The sequence below is a fragment of the Cornus florida genome, unplaced genomic scaffold (assembly GCF_030987335.1).
Source record: "Cornus florida cultivar Cherokee Brave unplaced genomic scaffold, ASM3098733v1 CherokeeBrave_3.0.0_Hap2_Chr09, whole genome shotgun sequence".
In the NCBI taxonomy this organism is placed as follows: Eukaryota; Viridiplantae; Streptophyta; class Magnoliopsida; order Cornales; family Cornaceae; genus Cornus; species Cornus florida.
The window spans coordinates 56,151,227-56,174,171 of NW_026775579.1; the positions used below are offsets into that span (position 1 = coordinate 56,151,227).

A 22,945-nucleotide genomic window follows, 5' to 3' on the forward strand; every position below is an offset into this window, starting at 1 on the left:
CTCACTCTTCTTTACAAAACTCGCAAAATAGCTTCTAATTTTTATCTAAAAACAACAACTCTTCTAACTCAGTTTTCAAAAAACTCTTGATCAAACTGCATTTTTTTTATTTTTAATTTGGTTTTCGCTGACTAATAATTTTGTTTTCATTATGATTGTTGATGGTCTGAATGTTTGAACATACAGACTTCATAGTGGATGGTGGGGCTGAACTTGAAGATGAAGGTGACTCTAGAAGGATGCAACATCGCCCAGTATTGCTGCCAAGAGATAATGAAGAAGAAGAGGAAGATGTCGAAGCTCTGGAAAGAAGCATTCACGCAAGATATTATGCTAGGTCAAGTCACATAGTAGAATATGATGACGAGGAAACAATGGGTATTGTAGAACAACAAGCTCTTTTGCCATCCATTAGGGATCCAAAGCTGTGGATGGTTAAGTGTGCGGTATAGTTATAACACTCATTTTATCATTTCATAATCTTTAGTGCTTGCCTACTTGCATGATTTAATCGTAATGTATTTATTAAGTATTTCTTCTTAATTTTGTGCTAGATTGGTCATGAGAGGGAGGTGGCTGTTAGGCTAATGCAAAAGTGCATTGACAAAGGATCTGAATTGCAAATTAGGTCAGCTATAGCCCTTGATCATCTCCAAAACTATATATATATTGAAGCAGACAAAGAAGCCCATGTCAAGGAGGTACATTGCTAAACTCTTTGCAATAATCTATCTATGCATATAGAATCTGGATCCCCTTCTGTGGAGAGGATCATGTGCCTTGGTTTGTGTTGCATTTGGATTGTTGGTGCAACAGAACAGATACATGAAAAAATTGTTGCATAAGCAATGTAATAGCGCATGATGTGACACGTGATGACATGGCACGGGAGAGGATTTGGGTTCATGCATATATGTGCGATGATTTGACCCTTTTATATTTGATTCTACTTCAGGCTTGCAGGGGCATGACGAACATATATTCTAATAATGTATTGCTTGTTCCAATCAAAGAAATGAGTGACGTCCTTTCTGTGGAAAGCAAAGCTGTTGATATTTCCCGGGATACTTGGGTCAGAATGAAGATTGGGACATACAAGGGGGACCTTGCAAAAGTGCGAATCTTCTTCCTTTCTTCATGATCCTCGTGATATTACTTTTACAGTTTATTTTATTATATATTTTTTCTAACTTTCAGGTTTTTTATTTTTAGGTTGTGGATGTTGATAATGTACGCCATAAAGTTACAGTGAAACTAATTCCACGGATCAATTTACAGGCTCTGGCAAATAAATTGGTATATCTTTATTACTTGTTAATTAGAGCTTCTTAAAATGATCAATACTTTCAACTCTTGACTTATTCTCTTAGGGATTGTTTCACTTATTTTCTTAGGGCTCGTTTGACTTATTGTCTAAAAAGTTTTACTTTCTTTGAGCCCGAAAAAATAATCATTTTGTTGTTTGATTATTTGCTGAATTAATCAAATTCAGATTAATCATAAAAATGCAATTGCATATGTTTCATCGAAATGTCCTAGTAATTAAAAGAGCAACTTATTCTTGTTTTAGGAGGGTAGAGAAGTTCCAAAGAAGAAGACATTTGTTCCTCTTCCACGTTGTATGAATGTTGATGAAGCAAGGTAACCTTATTTCTATTATCGCTAATAGCAACATAACAATTACTCATTGTTTCTGGCATATCTATGTTAAGATATTCCTTTATGCTTCATCTTCAGAGAAATGCACATCCGTGTGGGGCGTAAACAGGACCGAATGACCGGTGATTGGTTTGAGTATATATGCGGCATGATGTTCAAGGATGGTTTCTTATACAAAACTGTATCCATGAAGTCAATTAGTACTCAGAACATACAACCAAATTTTGATGAACTTGAGAAATTCCGACAACCTGGAGGGAGTGGAGATGGAGATACGGCTAGTCTATCCACTTTATTTGCCAACAGGAAGAAGATTCATTTTATGAAAGGTGATCGGGTTATTGTTGTCAAGGGAGATGTGAAGAATTTGAAGGGTTTGGTTGAGAAAGTGGAGGAAGACATTGTTCATATTAGACCAATGGCAGAGGAGGAGGTGGAGGGACTTACGGTATAACACATATCGATTTTCCTTTCCGTTTTTATATAATCATTCAGATCAAGTTTCCACAATTAATACCTGTCTATTTTTATTCATATTTTGCAGAAAACTGAAACTCTTACTGTAAGAGAAAAAGATCTTTGCAAGTACTTTAAACCGGGGAATCATGTGAAGGTTGTCTCTGGTGCAACAGAAGGTGAAACCGGTATGGTTATAAAGGTTGATGGGCATCGTGTAACAATTGTGTCTGATACAACTAAAGAAGATGTGAGTAGTATTCTGTTTTTGTGGTTTTAAAATCCTTGATTGTTCTTATTCTTTTTCTTTTCTTTTTCCTAGTGGACAACTAACACCAAATGTGCTGTATTTTAGATACGTGTATTCGCTAACAATGTAGTTAGGAGCTCGGAAGTAACATGTGGTGTTACCCGAATAGGGGACTATGAGCTTCACGATCTTGTGCTGTTGGAGTAAGTTCTCATTTATTTTGTCATCTTATTTCCTTTCTTTCAGTCAAGTTCTTATACTGTATGCCAATTTTGTGCAGTAATATGGGCTTTGGTGTAATCGTAAATGTGGGAAAAGAAGCTTTCAAGGTGACTGATATAATTCTAGTGGCAAATATGATGGAATGTCTTGCTGAATTATTGTATAAAGATATATTATTTTTTGTTTTTAAGGTTCTTAAGGGAGTTCCGGAAAGAGCAGAAGTGGTGTCTATTCGATTAAGAGAGATAAAGTGCAAACTTGAGAAGAAAACATATGCTCAAGATCGGTCAAAGAACACAATATCAGTGAAAGATGTTGTTAGGATTCTTGAGGGTCCTTGCAAAGTGAGATCCTCAACACTATTTGTTTTATCTATTCATATTAATTATTTGACCATGGTGTTCATCCCTATTAATTCTGTCATATATAGGGCAAACAAGGCACTGTTGAACATATTTATAGAGGAATTTTGTTCATCTACGATCATCATAACCTTGAGCATGCTGGCTTTATCTGTGCTAAATCCCAATCTTGCATGGTTGTTGGTGGATCACGTTCCAATAGAAATGTATGTCTTTCATATTTTGTACTGACGAAAATTATTTTGTTATTGGGATTTTGCAATTTTTGCTAATCCTTATGGTTCAGTGTCTTCAAGCTCTTATGTTACCACTTCTGCAGGGTAATTCACTGGCTTCAAGATTTGAACAACTGAGAACTCCACCTTGTATTCCCGAGTCTCCGAGGAGTTTTTCTAGAGGCGGCCATCCCACAGGTGGCTGATGTTTAGAATTTAATGCCCTTCCAATCTTATACTACATTTTTATTTAAATTTACTATTCTCTTTCTGGTTATAATCACTATGATGAAAAGTTCAAGAAATTAGATTTTACTGTCTTTTTACAATGGTATAGCTGGAGGAAGTCATCGAGGTGGAAGAGGGCATGATGCATTGGTTGGAACTACAATAAAAGTTCGTCAGGGTCCCTTTAAAGGCTACTGTGGGCGTGTTGTAGATGTTAAAGGTCCATCCGTCCGAGTCGAACTTGAGTCCCAAATGAAGGTCATTTCAGGCAAGTTTCCAAAAAGTCCTTGTTAATCATGTTTTCCCCTGTGGATAACTATTGAAAAATGAAATGTAGTCCGACAATCAAACTAATTTGACTATTTCATGTGGGTGGGGATGACTTCATCCCCCACTCGCATAAATACAGTTGGATGTGTTCGGCTTTCGGACGCTATATGGATTATGACTCTTACTATTGTTGTCTTTGCAGTTGACCGGAATCATATTTCAGACAATGTGATTTTTTCAACTCCGTACAGGTAGTTATGATTTTGCCTTTTGTTTGAATTTTTTTTTTACTACACAGGTTGAAATTTCTAATTGATTCTGTTTCACCAGTGACACGCCTGGATATGGTTCTGGAAGTGAAACCCCAATGCATCCTTCAAGGACACCACTGCATCCCTCTATGACTCCTATGAGAGAACCTGGAGGTTTGTTCTTTTAAGTCTACCTTATTTTGTAACCACATTGCTTACAACTTTATTTCACTTTATTAATCTGTTTTTGTTTCTCTTTAATGTTTTCTACAGCAACATCAACACCAGTTCATGATGGGATGAGGACCCCTAGGCGTGACAGAGCATGGAATCCGTACGAATCCATTAGTCCACCAAGATTTATTACTGTTTGATTAGCAGCAACAGCAACTACTTTCTGGTTGTGGAAACCTTTGGTGCAACATTAGGTGGTTGCGTAAACCCGAGTAAAGAAAATTTGCTACTTGTTTTTTTGTAATTTTGTGGACCTTTATGTCTATCAAAAGAAAAGTAATCTTGTACATGCTACATATTGTCCTAAATTTTGAAGGGAAAAAAAAATAAAAAAAAGAAAAAAAAAATCCCACTGTTTTATGGTTCTAAATACTGAGGAATACAAAAACCCCTATTTTCTCTGCAGTCAACCACAGAAAATGTATAATAACTTGATTAGGATGAAGATTCAGTTAAACCATAATTTTAGTGTCAAATGATGACAATTCGGAGTTTGAAAGTGTCATTACTTAGAGGAAGATCTGATGTTACGCATAGGAAATGATTTCATGCTTGGGGGAATTGCTTTTGGCATGGTCCCATTTCTTTTATCGCCATGATTCTCCTTTCTATTGGAAACCCTAGAAAAAGAGAGTGTGACAGTGGGAACTAAAAAAGGACAAGTTTACTTTTGTCACTCGATCTTAAGCTGTGTTTGGCGGCATGGAATTTGAGTCTTGGAATTGAAATTAGTAGAATTAGAGAAAAACAATTGGGAAAAGAGAATGAACTAATTTCAATTCTAAAACTCTAAATCCATGTTTGCCAAACATAGCATCACTGTTTTTTTATTGAATTGGGAAAAGATAATGAACTAGAAGAAATGCAGCCGGTGAGATGTGTTCAATGAAATGAAAGATTGGTAGTTATTTGAGAATGAACCAAAGTGGGATATGAAATTAGCTTGAGTTAGGAGTACTATTGTTGAAGTCTGGTGCCAAAGTCAAAGATCAGTTGCATGAAATTGGTGCATTGAATTTAAAATTAGAGAAAAGTTTATTTTGGACTGTTATCTAATACTCCATAGGTATCTGTAATCTTGCTGAATGCTGTGATATTTATCATTCCATAAATGGTTTTAGATTTAGGCTCTATATGTTTGGATGTAAAATATTTTTTTTATTTTTTTTGGTGTTTGGTTGTAGGAAAATATTTAGAAAGAAAAAAAAATATATTAAAATTTAACAAAAATAACTTACTCATTAATTTTTTACAAGTTATTTTGCACGGCCGTCTGATAGACTCGACCTCAACTTTGATCTAAACTTTTGCCAAATATAATAAAAAAATAAAATTTGAAAACAATATTTTACCAAGCACCAAAACAAACGGAACCTTAAATTTCATTTTTCTCCTCCCCAATTTAAACTTATGGAAGACACTCATTTTCACTATGCATAAATATTAAAGTTCTATGGCCTGTCTAAATGCATTTCTACATTTCTTGGTTGGTCTTTTTGCTACCCAAAAGAATAATTGACAATAAATATTTGGTTGCAATTTTTAATATTCCGGAAAAATAAAAACAACTGCTTCTCTATCTCATCTTTGATACGTGAAAGTTTGCTTTTAGAAAACAAATATATAATAGAAAAATAAATCACAAAGTCGATGAATGACACTTTATATATACTTTTTATTTTTTAAAAAAGGCTTGAAAATAAAAAGAAGCAACAGAGCAATTGATACACTGTGATACCTCCCAATTTCAGAACACGGGGCACAAAACCAAAGATATCAAAATAATTAAAGTATTTAAACAAACACAGAATACAAAAATGAATAATGAAGAATAAATAAACCGTGGAAGAAAACTAATAAATAAATAATTTTCTTACTACTTCTCCAAAAATACAACTCGAGAATCTCGTAATGCAAGGACCCCTATAAAAACAGTATCCAATAATCCAGTCAACTATATATAAAATAAATCTATCGTCATAATTTGGAATAAACTGAAAGAATAGATAAGTTCTCCAGTTGCGGATCTTCAACATTGAGACTTGAACCTCTAATAACCTGAAAGATAAAAATAAGTGGGTCAAACCTATGAATAAGTTCTCTCTACCAGGCCTCTGAAAATCAATAAGCAGATCATCTCAGATCAAAACCAAATCTAGTAAAATAAACAATGATACATATATATATAAATAATTATATATAAATAAAACAGTCACATCTATTTACTAGGTTCATTAATCCCACAACCATTATCAATGATTAAATAATAATCATACCTAAACCAATCCACCATTTCTTTTAAAGAAAAGTTCCTTAACCTCAATCCCATCCTAGACAGTTAATTAATCATTTAAACAATAAATTATATTTTAAGGAATATTTCATTTAATCCAATACCTAATAACAATTTTAATTATTTAAATTATACAACCAATATATAGGCTTTGACAAATCATCCATGTCTCTACCAATATTATTTTATTAATATATATAAAATAATATACTAACTTGTAAATATTAGATTATTCTAATTTAAGAATATTTAATCTTAATCCAAACTATATATACAATAACCATAGATGCAATTTAAACATCTAATACACATAGCCATTAACTTATACTTGGCAAATTAACCATGCCATTATAAATATATTTATTAATATATTGGCAACTCAACCATGCTTCCTTAAGTATATATTTTTATACTTTTAATTAGCAACTCATCCATACTTGCTATGTATGTGTTTTATTGATACAAATATTTAGGCTATATATTTAAGCCTTTGGCAATTCATTCATGCCTACAATTCAACCATGTATCAACTTTAAAGTTAACGATGAACTAAATCACACATAGACATCTCATGCATTTCATAAGCATAACATTACCTTAATAACCAACCTATCTAGATATACCAAATAAGAATAATTAATATTAATTATCTTAAATGATATATATAAAAATATATATATACATACATATATATTGTATAATATATAAATATGTATAATATCATCCATAGTAATATTTGATTATTTAAATCATATATATATATATACACACATCCCTCTATACTTATCCTAAACAATTAAACCATATATACACATATATAAATAATTATATATATATATATATATATATATATATATATATATATATACTTTCTTCTATAACAATATATTAATTTAATTATATTTACATAATTTAAATGCTACTAAATATCGTCAGAAATAGTTTCCCATAAATACTCCATCTCGGTAAATAATTTTCCGACACCGTCTCACTAAAACGTAAATATATCATAGTATGATGGGAATCTGATAATGAAATTGGTACCATTGGAAAGATGACAAAAAATCTTTAAATTTGAGCTCAAGAATGACCTAATTTCAATTTAAGATAACTGAGTTATGACTGTTTAAATTTCGAGTAATAAAACAGGCAGAATAATAGGCTGAGTTCAATCGCTATTGTGAGCTCGACCACACCGAATCATTTCTTTGTTGACCAGAACAAGTCAACGGTCCAGATGCATGCGCGCACCAGATCTTTATGCGCCGTCGTCCCTCATCATTTAATCCAACAACCATTATTTGAGTGCGCACCATGTTTTTTATGTGCCGCGCCACACCGGATTATTATTTTGATGACCAGCTACATGATCCAGATCTAATGCGCACCTAATTTTCATGCATCTCGACTACACTGGATCAACTCACTTATACTAAAATAAACCAAGGGCCAGATCTGAGTATGTACCCTATTCCTATGCACATGCAAACACAGAATCCTTCTCGGATGCATGTGGTCCTCATGTGGGTGCATTGAAAGGTTGTATGCCACGCCACACAGGATCACATCCCTTAATGAAGGCACCAATTTCTATAGAAGCGTTATATATATATATATATATATATATATATATATATATGTATGTATATATATATATAATTACCAAATAAATATACGAAATTAAATCTAATAAATTCCAAATATCAAAAAAATTCTAGAAAATTACAGAAAATTCCCAGATTTTCTATAAACCCTAAATAACCTTCTTAGGTCACAGATCAAGCAGAATAGTCGATTTAAATATATAGAACCTATATATATAATTAAAATCCAACAACTCCAAAAAAATAGTAATAATAATAAATCATGCTTTTAGTATTATGATTAATCTTAATTTAATCAAATAAAATTAACTTAATACTTTTGATTAAATCTGTTCTAACCATGATTTAAATTAATAATTTAAATTTAAAACTTTGATACTCAAGGTGAAATCCTTATGAGTTCTAAAAGGAAAGTTAGAGAAGAAAGTTTCGAAACAAAATCGACACTTCAAGCCTTGAATGTCTCTTCAAAATCTGACGTCTTCTTTTTCAGATCTGGCCTCCTCTTTGTCAGTTTTCTCTTCTTCTCTCTCTACCTTTCTTATTTTCTAACGTAAAAAACTTTTATCCGTAAAGCCTTATGTGTATATTTATAAATACATTAAAATCCAAATCCCATTCTTAGTAGAACTACCAAATAAAAGAAATAATAATTATTAAATATATATACACATATATTATATAATATATATTTGTATATTTCCTTCCATACTAATCCTTAACTAATTAAATCATAAACATATATATATATATATATATATATATATATATATATATATATATATATGTTTCCTTCCATAATAATTATTAATTAATTATATTTATATACATATAATTATATATATATATACAAGGATAATTATTTAAATATCTTTATAACCATGAACGCTTATTAATTAACCCAACAAAGTTTTCTTTCAAGTCCAAGACCACATCTTTTGGCCCAACTTTACTTAAGCCTAATCTAATTAATTTAAATAAATAAAATAATTAATTAAATAATGAAGTTAAAATAACTAATTACATGAAACACATAAACAAACAAGAATTTACAACTAAGTCACAGCATATCAATAAAATTAACACGTCAATAATTCAATCAATAATCAATCTCACAAATAATTAGTCATCATACATAATCATGAAATATAACTTAATTAAGATAAGTTAATTAATCTAACACTCAATAAAATAAAATAAATCATTTAAAAATAAAATAAAATAATTAATCCCAATTAATAAATCCTTTAAAAATATCGGGATATTACAAACACCATTCAACAATACCCAAAGCTATGTGGTTACTTATACACCAAAGCCATAGTTTCAATGACAGTTACTCATTCTTTAAATGTGCATTGAGATATAAACATCGTTTATGTTGTGTCTGGGAACACCGAATCGGGGCATCAGATTTGGAATTAGAATAAATTTAGTTCAAAGTTTTAACTATTTTTTCTCCAATTTCAAACCTAAATCATCAATTATGTTGTACCAAACGTAACATTAATTTATTGGTGTGGAATGTGATCCTATAATCAACATTCATAGCCTATATATGAGAGGCCTAGAAATGTTTTACTTGTATTTAAAGAGCCACAAGACATCTTCTATATTGTTTGAGTGACTAGAAATTGATTAAGGGTTTGCTCGGCTGTATGGAATTGGAGTCTTGGAATTAGAATTTGTGGAATTTGAGAAAAATAACTAAAAAAATTGAACGAAAATTTTTACAAATTTTACCAATTCCAATTCTAAGGTTCTAATTTCATGCAACCAAACACACTGTAGGAGTATTTTAGGACAGTGTTAGAAAGTTTAGAAACTATTTTGGAATTGAAAACGAGTTTTGTTAGACTTTTCGTGTGCACATATCAATGTTAGGCAAGTTCGATCTATTCAAACAACTTCAGTAATGGCCTATCCTCTCTCGAGTGAGCTCAATTTATCGAAGTCTAAGTTCAAAAATTCTAATATCCTTTTCGAACCTCATTGCACACTGTCTAATTTTAGATGCGAAGTCATGGCCTTCCATTCACCAGGCTCGGGCTACTATTCACCAAAAACACAGGTTTTCATGATGTATGTGGGGTTGTTGGGACCCAAATTATTTCCAATGAAACAGTTATCTTGTTCCGTCTAATTAGGGATGTACGTTAGAAAAAATAATTTTTTTGTAGTATGCATCAGTAATCAGAGACAACACGAACGAGAGAGGATCTTGTTCTGGAAAGATGTACATTGGATGTCGACTCAAGGAATTGATGGGGACATGCACAAGCCATAGAGCATGTCGTTTAATTCAATATAAAGCAAAGAACCTTATAAAAAAATCATAACTTCTTAATCAACTTTCAGGCTCCAAATCCATTCTTAATTAAATAATATTCAATTTTAAACTTCTTTATTAAGTTCAAATAATTCTAAAGTATTTCATCATCATCTTATCTTTTTATCCCCTATGGACAGATTGGGCCACATAAATTCATTTTTTTTTTTTTTTGCCACTTTTTTTTTATTATTTATTTTTATCTTATAATTATTTTCATTTCATATCATTTCATTCCATATTAGTTTGGTGTGGGTTGAATATGTCTTCTATAATTTGGTTAGAATCAAATTGTAGCCATTTTTTTCAAGCCTAATTAGGAAATTTCTAGACCAACTTAAATAGTGTGTTGTGCAGTCTCTAAAACAATTATGGGAATGCACAATTTTGGGCAAACTTACTTTCTGTTTTTTTTTTTTTTTTTTTTCATTCTTTTCTTCATCGAAATTACAATGGGACATTTGTTTAGTCGTGCTTCTTCCATTATATTATTGACTTTGTCATTTTCTCTTTCTCTTTTTTCTCATTTCATCTGAATTAATATAGTACAATGTTTGCTCGAACATTTCTCTATTTTTTTATTTTTCTTCTCCCTTTTTCATCTTGGTCGAAAAAAGAAAATTCACCACGCAATTATGAGAAAGTCACATTCAAAGAGACTTCTATTTTTATTTATTTATTATTATTATTATGCGTATTTTGTAAAATTGTACTGAGTATTGTGTTATATAGTTTTTGAAGCTTTAAAATTTAATAAAACAAAATGCAATAATCATAAAAATTCATGCACCAAATATGTACTTGTTGTAAGATTATTTATTTAATTATGGCCCACATGATTTGGACATGTGACATATTACTTCGTGGCTAAGTAAATAGATATCAATTAATATTATTTATTTTTGGTCAATTTATAATTACCTTTTTGGTAATTACTTATTGAAGAAGTGTTTTCCTTTCTTATTTCTTACTTGGATAGTAGAATTATGTTACTAAAAGGAAAACTGGTCCTCTCCCTGCCTTTATAAAAGTGTATATACTCCATCAATTATGTACAATTAATGATACAACACGTAAAAGTTTTATGTGTGCAAAAGGCCAAGAGAGAGAAACCCTCTGTTAATCAGAGTTGCAGGTTGGATTTAATCTCAAACAAGATTTGATATCATGAAGCTCTAAGATCTTAGAATTCATGTAAATATTGTGATTGATTTGCACGAATAATTATAGTTTACACTTGTGTGTGTGTATATATATAGATTGATTTTCAGGTTTTAAACAAATTGAATTTAAAAAAAAAAAATCAAATTCTAATTTTGACAGCAAAATTAGTCCTTTTATTTGTCGTTTTTGTTGCTATTTGCATTTTTTTTTTTCACTGCTCTAGTTGTGGTATTTTACTTTGTTTTTTGGTATGCTTATTTTTGTTTGTTGTTGTGCTGGTTTTTATTGGTTGTATTTTTTTATTTTTATGTTATTGATATAAAAAAAAATTAAATAAAACTATCATTTATTTTTTAGCACCTGCCACCCCAATTAACTGGAATCTATTTTATTTGGAACTCAGCTTCCTCAATTTCTATGGCTCTGTTGCCATTCAATGAACTAAACCTCATTTGAGAACTGAACTTCATTCCAATATCAAATCTTGTGCTTAGTGCCACCATTTATCATATATGGTATGAGCAGAAGTTGATAATCTTTTCAGAAATCAAATCTACACAATCCTAATAATATTGATAAGGAGCAAACAGAGACTAACTACACTAGTAATAAGGGAATGATAGGGAATGTAGAGTTTGTTGCTTGGTGTGGCACATGGGCTCCCACCTTATTTATAGGACAAGGCCTCGCAATAAATGAGTACGATTTTAACAAGTGTCTAGCTACTCTAGCAAGTTTTATACCATCTACAACTTTACATAGCCCTACACAAGTTTAGAGTGTAATGGAGGCATACCATTTAGATATGTAGTGCAGAAGCCGGTTAGAATTCAAGTAGTTGTAATAATTTTAATTTTTTCCCAAACTAAAATATATAATTTAAGATATTGAGAATGACTTAATAACAAATAAATCAAAATCTAATAAGTTCATCATTCATAATGATCCATAGACAAATATAATAAAAGTTAACAGGTGCAATATTGTAAATCCTAAAACACCAATATTGGGTTCAGTGTTTTGGTTTGTTAAGTTTTGTATTTTGAGATGGACTTGTCTATGACACAGTAAACTAAGCCTGTCCCGACATAAAATCGGATTCTTACTTTTCAATTCAAAGTAAGACCAAATTGCAATTTACACAACCCAAGCCCAAAATTTTTCAGGTTAGGCTTAAGTTGCTCCGGGTTGTGATAAGGAAGTGAGACGGAGTATTTTTTAGGATAAATTGATCTAACACCCCCTTGAGTATTGGTTAATGTCACTCAACGACTACAATTACATATAGAAAACTACAATTACATCAACTTAAGATTTTTAAATAATAAAGTAATCTATTTAAATGTTTGTTTCTCATTTTTGTTGAATTAAACAAAATAATTATATATGTATTGAGAATTATTGTTCATATCCAAAATGCCGTTCAAACTATTATTTCAAAATACCAAATTATTCCCTCTTAAATCAAATAATTCCAACAGCATATAAATAGTGTTTAAAGAGCTTTTGGTAGCACCAATTAGTCATATGCTCTTATTAAGATTTGGTAGCTTTAAAGAGTGTTTTAGTGACTTCATTGCAACTTATTCGACAAAAAAGATTTGCGCCAATCTTTAATCCCCTCCAACTGGAATTTAACCGAACAGTTTATTTGCATTTGTTCAATAATAAAATAGACGATATTCCAACTCTATTATGTTAATTTAGTGCATGAAGGTGACATTATCTAAATTTATGGTGGTCCAGACTTAAGTCACTTAAAGCGACAACAAGAGTGAATTTGAGAGTGGGTGGCAAAATTAAGTCATAAATAGTGAGAATTTGACTGAAAATGTGCATGGAGCGTAAGAGAAGAAGCGCGCTCGGAATGTGAGAGCGACACTTATTGAGAAGGAATATGTGACTTGGGTTTAGACAAAACCTTTTCGCTTTTCAATGATGAAACTCTCAGTGAGCTCGCTAATTCGTTTTTAAAATACATTTTTGATTATTTTCTATAATAGTTACTTTTTTTAAAGGGGTAATGTTGATGTCATCGATTTCTCTTTAGGACTAAGTTAGAGCTCAGAAATGAAACAAGTGGTCCTCTAATTGAATTCCCGTAAAGTACCAAATGTTTTGCGGTAAAAAATTGTTGAGATACCAAATGTTGCTCCTAAAAAAAGGCTTGTTAAGCCATCTAATATATTCATCAAAAGACTATTTACAATTTTTGTTTGAGATTGCATTCCAGCAATTTGCTCTGAGCAATAGGAAGAAACTTGTCAGTGTGAGTATCAACAAATTAATGTGTAAATGAATTAAAAATTATTAAAGAAGTGTCGTGAGAAGATGCATTAATATGACATGTTTTTTTAAATTATTTGATTTAAGAAGGATAATTTAGTATTTCAAATGAGAACTTGGAGACAATTTGGACATAAATAATGGAGACAATTTGGACATAAATAATGATTCTCAATACATATGTAATTATTTTGTTTAATTCAACCAAAGTGAAAAATAAAATTTTAAAATGAATCACTTTGTTATTTTGAACTTCTAAATTGATGTAAGTATAGTTTTTCCAATGACATTTTTGCCCCTTAATATTTTATTTCATTAATTCAGAAAATATAGGCATGTTAAATGATGAAACCACCTTATCAATTTATGTTGGAAATGAATACACGCGCGTATGCACTCTCTCACTCCCCTATACACCAACTGCTCATTGTTTTATGCACCAACTTGGCCACAATGACCTCGACCTTTGATCTCTCTCTTTTATTTCTCAATCTGCAATTCTCATTTGCAGAACCATGTGAAACCCTAACCATGTCAAAACCTAACCATGTGATCCATTATCTCCATGTTATCTCAGTAGCCATATGATCTTTCTCTATAACCCAAAAACCCTAAGATATCTTCTCAGTGTTGATCATCAGTATAGATCGTTCATTATTCATGATCTAAACCCTAAGATAGTTTAATTTCCAGGAAGAAAAACTCGTTTTGAGTTATCATTATTGATCTTTTGCTTTGAATCGTACCTTAAAATCGTTTCTTTCGCTGTCAGAAAGGTATTTTTCATTTTCAGTAGCGAGTATTGTGTTATTATCGTTTGATTTTAGGATTTCAAATGTAGATTGTTCAAAGTAGTTGAAACATGCTTGAAAGTGTTAGTTCTTAGGTTTCCAAGAACTAAAGATTTGTATATTGCATGTTTGTGTTGATTCATGTTTGCTTTCTATGTTGATCTGTATGTTTGATCAATGTGATGATGTGCATGTTAGTTGTTATAGCGAAATTTTTTGCTATTCTAAAAAAAAAATTCATCAATTTTGTTGTCACTGAATACTAATTATAACATATCGCGTTACTTGTTGCAAAATTTTAAGGTTTTTTTTTTTTTATTTTAAAAAAAAATGTTGCAAAGTTTAGTGATTTTTCATATACTGGGGGGTTTCATCAAATTTGAGTCATTAACTGAAATTAGTTGCAATTAAGGTTTATCAATTTGGGCCTTTTCGTTTGATTAGGTTTATTAAGTGAGACTGTTTGTAATAAGTGAGTAAGTTCTTTTAGTTGTTACTTGTTTGATTGCATCTGTTATTTGAGCTTTTTAAAGCGTAGATCATTCGCTATTCAACTCTATTTTTCATGTTTGAATCTGTTATTTTTTAATTTATATTGTTGTTGAATCTTTTAGCTGTTTTGTTATATGGTTGTGTTGATGCATTTTGACCCTCATCAACTTTGTTATTTTGAAAAGAAAAAAAAAAAAAAAATTCATCAACTTTGTTGTCAAAATTAGTGCAAAAGATAGGGGTTTTCATAGTTAGTATTTGCCTTGATTGTATATTTGATTGCGTAAATGACAGTTCATATTTGCTGTTGTGTGATCTCTGTCTCCTAATTTTAAATGGATAGAGTGTATGATCTCCTATTTCAGTTTGATTGGCACACCTATATATTAGCTGGTAAATATTCAGATAATTATACTTATGTGGAGTAGTACTAAGATTCTTGTACTTTGGTTTATGATGATATTATTGGTCCAAAAAATGTGGCATTGAATATATTATGCAAAATATGTGGGAGTAGTGATAGATTGTTATTAAGTGGAGACCAAGACGTAATTATAATGTTTGCGATGAAATCAAATCAAATGTTGATATTAAGATTGAAACCTAAATCAGCCCTACATCCCAAATTCTTCTTCTCTCCTCATTGCGCTAATTACATCACTGAAAGACAAGTAATTTTTTTTCAAAGAACCAAGTTATCGATTTGGGCTGAGACGAAAAAATTTATGTCACAGGATTTCTGTAAATTAATATATATTCACATAATTCATCACTGAAAACATAACTAAAAGCATGTCAAAAATCAAGGAAGAGGAAGATGATGTTAATCATTTGTTTGATTTTCTTAAAATTGTTAGTCCAGGTGTTATACTTCAAATTGTTGGATATTTTTTTTTTTTTTTTTTTAAAACATAACTAATTTTTGTTATTATTTAAACTTTGCAAAACCATGGACTGTCCCAGATCCTCAATGATTGATATCAACAAAGTATGAAAACTTAAAGACACAACATTTACTATACATTTTTTTTTTTTGCCCTGGCAAGCACAAGAAAACTACATGTAACTTATATCCCCTGAGCAAACGCTCCGCATTACAAGAAGCCCATGTAACTTATATCCCCTGAGCAAACGCTCCGCATTACAAGAAACCCAAATCGTTTCATCTTATGAATGAAGATTTTAAGCGGATCCACATTAAAATGATGCATAAGCCCAAACATTGGGCTCAGGCAAATAGGTGCAATAACAAAGTGGCCCAATAGAGACGTATAGCCCAGTGACATAAGGCCCAGCTAAGCAATCCCATGTGAGATGGGCCCTATCATAGAAACCAGAAGTTTATCCAGGTCCCACATCTGTACACCCAGCTTAATCCATATGCCAAAAGAACAATGTCATCATGACGTTATATGAAGCCACCATCATCGGGAAACGCCACAACGGGGGGACACTGTGAAGTCGATACTCCGTCCCCAACGACCAAGACGGTAACAGATGGTAATTGTCCAACAAGGGGACTTGACGATTAATGTCATGACCACAAAAAAGCCATTGATAAACATGTGATTCCTTGAAGGAGTGATTCAAATCACTATTAATAGCAAAAGCATTATGGTAATGAAATAACATAATAGAGGCTGTTAAACTCTAGATCTAATGAAGCATAAACATTACCCTCGCAAGATTGATGAACTTCGTCATCCAGATGTGCCCCAAAAGGCTATGATAATTAGATGGGAAACATAGACAATACCAAGACGGAAAAGGCGAGTACAGCCTCTACGATTCTTCAACCACATAATCAACTACCTCCCCAGAAAAAAACATCGTCGAGTATGGCAATGATCGAAAAGCGCAGTCACCAAAAATATGCCTTCCCATTCATGGAGAGAGGAAAAGAAAGGCAAACATACTACCCTGAAAATAATAAAAACCAGGAAACAAACTACAGTGGACAGGAAAACAAAAGAAAAAGGCACAATACCTGGATCAAAAAAGAAAAACAACAAATATTTGGTCCCAATCAGTCCATTGCGTGGAATCCTAGATTTTAAGCGCCACAGCTCCATTGTGCCCTTCCAGTCGGACAAACAAGAGTAACGACAAAGAGGATAATAGAAAGAATCTATCCCATAGACAGTACCACAAACTGGTATCAGCCCCAAACTCTGATGAACAGAGAACCTCAACACTCTGATGAACAGAGAAGAGAGGAAAAAGGTATTTGTTCCATTTGCATGATTGCTTAGGCCTTATGACAACTAATAATCATAGTGAAAACAACAATGTTTACACTGAAAATTTAAGTCTTGGTGTTATAATTAACAACACTGTTTATACTAGAAATTTAATTTAAAATGCTAATGATATTAGCCAAAAAAACAAATTGCATTGATGAGCCAAAAAAAAAAAACAAAAAAACAAATTGCATTGATGAGCCAAAAAACAAAAATCCCCCTCATAAGCCAAAAAAACAAAAATCCCCTCATCGACAACAAATGACATCAACATTCAAAATATCCTCTCCCTACCTTGGCAGCTCCACAACCTCTGCAAATCATTTTCTCGCATCAAGATCATTCCTATAAACATGTGACAATAAAATTACGTTACTCACCAAAAAAAATCATATAATTGATATCACTTATATGTTGGATATATATATATATATAAAGAGAAAGAAAATAGTGTAGTATTTAAGGAATAATACCTGACTTGTTGCTTGCATTGGAGTGATGTATAAATAACACCGACATTGGAAATGTTTGTATGTAATTATTGCCCAAAGAAAGAAGAGTTGGAACATGAAAAGGAGCAGCAATAGGAACAGGTGGGAGAAGCACAGACACATTACAAGTGTTATGTAATGGTTGCCTTACAAGTAAGAATTAAAATGTATAATTGTACTTCTATTGACTCAATAGTAAACTCAAATTGAAAAAATTTAGTATTTTATTACCTTTTTTTTTGCCTACGTTTCCTTTTCTCCAAATAGCTTTTTATTCGAGCATTCGTTACTCCTTTTATTTTCACATGTAAAGGATCCAACACAATCATTTCCTCTAAATGTCCACCAATCTTCATGAGATCACCATAAGTATTGTCATTTTCTTTATTTGGATTGAAGGTTTTCATAAGTTTTTGTGCATCCTTTCACATTAATTGCACAAGTTTCTTGGCCAAACTTTTTCCCTCAGCGGTCATAACCAAGTGATTGATAACACGATAAGATTGCTGAAGTAAGATACTTCTTTTTAGCATCAAATATGATTTCTTATTTCTGGATGACTCACTAAGTTCAAATAGAAGATGTTTTGATTTCACATACTTTGTCTATCGTTCTAGAATATATTGAGATGGTATATTATGAATATTTCATATATTGAGAACCTTCAATGCATGCCGACACAACCACCCAGTAAACTCAAACAACTTACAAGAACACACTACATTAAAATTAGATGAATCAAAATTTGTAATGTAATGTTTATCACCTCCCACAAAAGCACGATAAATGAAGAGTGTAGAAAGATTGTGTAACGACCCGGACCCGAGGGTCCGAATTGCTAACCGGGTTCTTATCCGAACTCGAGGTCAACTAAGGGTACTACCGTCCTTTCCTATGTCAATACATAATAATAATAATAATAATAATAATAATGGGATCATAGCTACAAATATGTCAAAACAGTCCACTAACCCGTCAAAACCTGTGGAGGAGCGTCGTCCGCCACTTCCCTTCCGTATCTTGAAAAATATTAATAATAAAATGGGGTGAGCCAACCGCTCAATAGGAAGTGTCTAAGACACACCTCTTACGACCCCGTGAATCTACACAAGGAATATAATACAAGTAAATGGGATCATGCCTTAAAGGAAGCAAGTAAAGTAACGGTGATATCAACAAATACATACGCAAGTCGTCTAACCACCAAATATACAATGTATGCCAATACAATGCGATGCCATGCAATGTCACTCCCCATTTCTGAAACAATACCGTTTTTACTTCCAAACTGTTAGTGCAATCCAACTCAAGGCACCTCCAAGGCGTCACGAGGGAGGGGTTGGCTAGTTTTTCCCCGACCACATGGCACCTCCACGGAGTCGTTTGGGTAGCTCAACCACACTAGAGTCTCTCTCTAACCCCCTCTAGATCAAACTAACACCACGGACCACTAGGCGCTTCTTAGACGTCCGAGTTTTTGCAGACACTTTCGAAACTTTTTCTCCAAAAATAATTTCATTTGTTTTTAAAACACTTTTTTCATATTTTTTTTCCTAATGAATGCATGAGTTATGCAAATCTTTCAATGCCATGACAATACAGAAATTTCCCACATATCATCCACATCATTCAAACATGTTTAAAACATGAATTTCCACACAAGATCACATTCTCATATTTCCTAAATCATGACATTTTACATACTTTCAATTAGCAAGTCTAATAACTTAATTACGCAAGGCATAAACTAAAATCATCTATGCATGTATCATCTTATCAAAGAAGCTGTCACATAATCATACACTTTTTACACCATGTAAAAATCATGTATATAATATGTAAATCACATCTCAAGAATTTAACAAAATATATACATGCTTGTACATCAATTAAATGAGATTAATTCACAAAACTCAAAGAAATGTGTATTAGAATACCCCAACCTTAAAAATGAGAAAAACTCCAATTTACACCCTAGAATTTGAAATCCCTAGGGTGCACCAAAGTTGGAATTGTTGGTATCAACACGTAGATTTTGCCGTGCTCTCCGTTTTGTCGCAAACAATAACCAAAAATTCCAAGGGATGAGAGACTAATTGAATATGGAAGCTTTGATGGAGAAAAGACAAAAAAAAAAAAAAAAACGAAGGATGAGAGAGAGAAGAGAACTTGCGGGAAAGAGAGAAATGAAAGACCAAATTGTGGTCTCATGGCCACCAAATTAATAAGCTAGTGGTAGGTCCCACCACTTCCAATAATCTTTTCCTTTAAGTTTCCTACCACAAAAAAAACATATATATACATAAACATTACAGATTGGATAACAGCTCCAATTTCACTACCAAACTAGAAAGCACATCTTCTTTAAAAAAATAATAAATACTGATTGTGTAAACACAAGTTGCTTGGTTCAGCATTTTGGAATCCTTCACTCTCATTTGTATTATGCCATGCTTACTACAATAATCTTCATTAGCTTCAACCAACCACATCTTCTCACATTGTTCTTCATAATGTTGCATAAATTCCATTAAAGTCATAGCTTTAGAAGACATCTTTTACAAAACATTGTTCATACTCTCACTTCTTTGAGTTGATTTAGCACGGAGAGTGAAAATGTCAAGACTAAAAGCCGGACGCCACTTCTATCTAAGTCCATAAAGTGACTTAAGCTATTTGTTGTCCACAATGCCAAACTTCGTTATCATTAGACTCCACGTTGATTCAAAATCATCTATTGCTTCAGAATGCACACTCTTTTGAAACAAAGTTTTGAACTCGTAATTTCCATACAAGGTCCTAAGCTTTTGAGTGTCATTTTTTAAAATATGCCACGAACAAAGACGATGACAAGCGTTTGAAAATTTTTTATAGTGGCATTTGCCATTGCTTGACATTGGTGAGTAAATATTGTTTTGGGTGCCTTGTTATCCATTGCCTCTAAAAATTCCTCAAACAACCAAACAAACGAATCTATGGTCTTATCTACAAGAAATACACAACAAAATAAAATATTCTTTCCATGATGATTAGCTCCTACGAATGGAGCAAAAATCATATCATATCTATTTGTTTGATACATGGTATCAAAAACAACAACATCCCCAAAATAGTCATAGTTTAATCTCGATCTTCCATCTCTCCAAAAAAACATTGCCAACGACCTTCTACATCTAATTCATCATTGTGAAAGACTATATGGTCTTCAGCTCGACATTGCTTAAAGTGTTTTATTATGCTTTGTTCATCTCCTCTTTGAATCAAACTTTCTTTTTCTCATTAGCAAAATTTTGACAATCTTTTAAAGTGAACCCGACATTTTCGGATCCACCAATTTCTTTTTAAAGATATGAGTAAGCTTTTGTTTCTTTTATACCAACATCAAGCATATAATTTAGAACACTAGCACTAGATGAATCTATGTTTATATTTATTCTTAAAAATTGTCTTTCTTCTTGATCAACAAAGTCATGGTTGTGTTCATCATTGATATAACTAATTTCCCAAATTCTTTCTGCAATTGCAAATTTAATTAGAGCTTTACAACCTGTTCGGGTCACTAGTCTTCTTATTTTTTTCGAATTAAAAGGATCACCATCACGATATTGTCCTGCATTTGCACATAAGAACTCCTGTTGTTTAATAACTCCACCACTAGTATACCGAAAGTTTCCTTTTCAAACACCAAAAGCCTTTCGCACGGCATACTTACAATATAATCTATAAGCTTCCAATTTTAAGGTCATCAATATCATCATCCAAAGATTCCATTTAATAAATTAGGTATGATAACACACCTGTAAACCACATACATTATAAACTAACGAAACATAATGTTATAAACAAAATACTTATAGTTTCTTTTTTCTGTATTATACACTGATTGTGAATTTGTTAAAATTCTATGTTTATTTGGTTTGTCAATGCTTTACTAAATTTAGTAAATTGATTACAATTTGCACAACAATCAGCCATATTAGTATCTATTTGTAGCAGTTAATCTTCTAGGGGATACTGCCTCCAGGGGCATAGCGGCATTGACAAGGATCCGGGAGGTAAGTCTTTGAGGTCTCACTTTTGAACCGTCCTCCTGACTTGAATGGTGCGTGTGTTGTAGGGCCGATATACGTGCTCTAAGGGAAAAAAAAAAAAAAAAAAATCTTCTAGAGGATACTTAATATAATGAAAGATTATAGGTAGTGGAATCTTTTTGGTATTATCAGATGATATGAAAAATATAAAGCATCATTAAGCTATGGTATTTTATTCAATAAGAAAGTTGCCAAAAAAAAGAAAAGGGATTGACTCACCTTTGCACTCTGATCGGAATATCTATGGAAGCTTTAATTTTCTTTGAAAGATTCTGGTACAGTTCCGTGATTGAAGACAGATGAAGATAGAACTTGGGCTTAAGGGAAGTGGGTCAGAGGTTTGGAGATAACATTAGTTTAAAAAAAAAAAAAGGAAAATGAGAAAAGGATGTGGGGTTACCATAAAAAAAATAAGAATCTGGGTTTGGGCGGGATTGAGAAATTTTTTTGATGGTGTTAGACGGGATTTTGAAAAAAAAGAGTAGACGGAGTTAAGTTTTTATCAGTTAACTTTATGTTTAGAGCTGATATGGAAAGTTAGCAAGATGTCATGTTTTTATTGGATGGGGGTAGCAGGTGGGCATGTTGACAGGGTACCCTTGGGGTACCCAATATCTGCACCAGTCTCTCCGAATTTTGGCTCTTTAAAAATGTTATTTCAGCTTTTCCCGGAACCACTTTAGCAATTCCAAGAGCTCCGTCAGCAATTTATGCTCTCCAGAAACAAGTATTCCATCAGGCTCTCCGAATTTTTGCTCAAAAAGAAAAAAATTTAATTTTAAATTTTTTTTAACCTTTTCCTAACAGCTATAATTCTAACAGTTGTATTTCTAACGACTATATTTTTAACGAATACATTTCTTGTACTACAATTTTTATTATGTAATATTTTTTTAAGATTTAAAATGATGAAATTATTTCTCAACGGTAATATTTTTCAATCAAACAATATCTTTGCAAATTATTAAAAAAGCAAGGATTGATATTTTAATTTCCAATAATACATTATCCATTATG

General features: G+C 32.0%; 1 protein-coding gene across 1 annotated transcript; it reads left to right on the plus strand.

Annotated features, from left to right (window-relative positions):
• LOC132273297 (putative transcription elongation factor SPT5 homolog 1) lies at positions 1–4,855 on the plus strand. The gene is made up of 16 exons (XM_059774283.1): positions 1–446; positions 555–701; positions 956–1,114; positions 1,213–1,296; positions 1,571–1,641; positions 1,738–2,107; positions 2,204–2,365; positions 2,471–2,568; positions 2,646–2,694; positions 2,779–2,931; positions 3,018–3,155; positions 3,269–3,365; positions 3,502–3,660; positions 3,865–3,913; positions 3,993–4,087; positions 4,187–4,855. The coding sequence occupies exons 1-16, from the start codon at positions 171–173 to the stop codon at positions 4,285–4,287; spliced, it is 2,208 nt and encodes a 735-aa protein (XP_059630266.1). The 5' UTR covers positions 1–170; the 3' UTR covers positions 4,288–4,855.
• Positions 4,856–22,945: the final 18,090 nt, after the last annotated feature.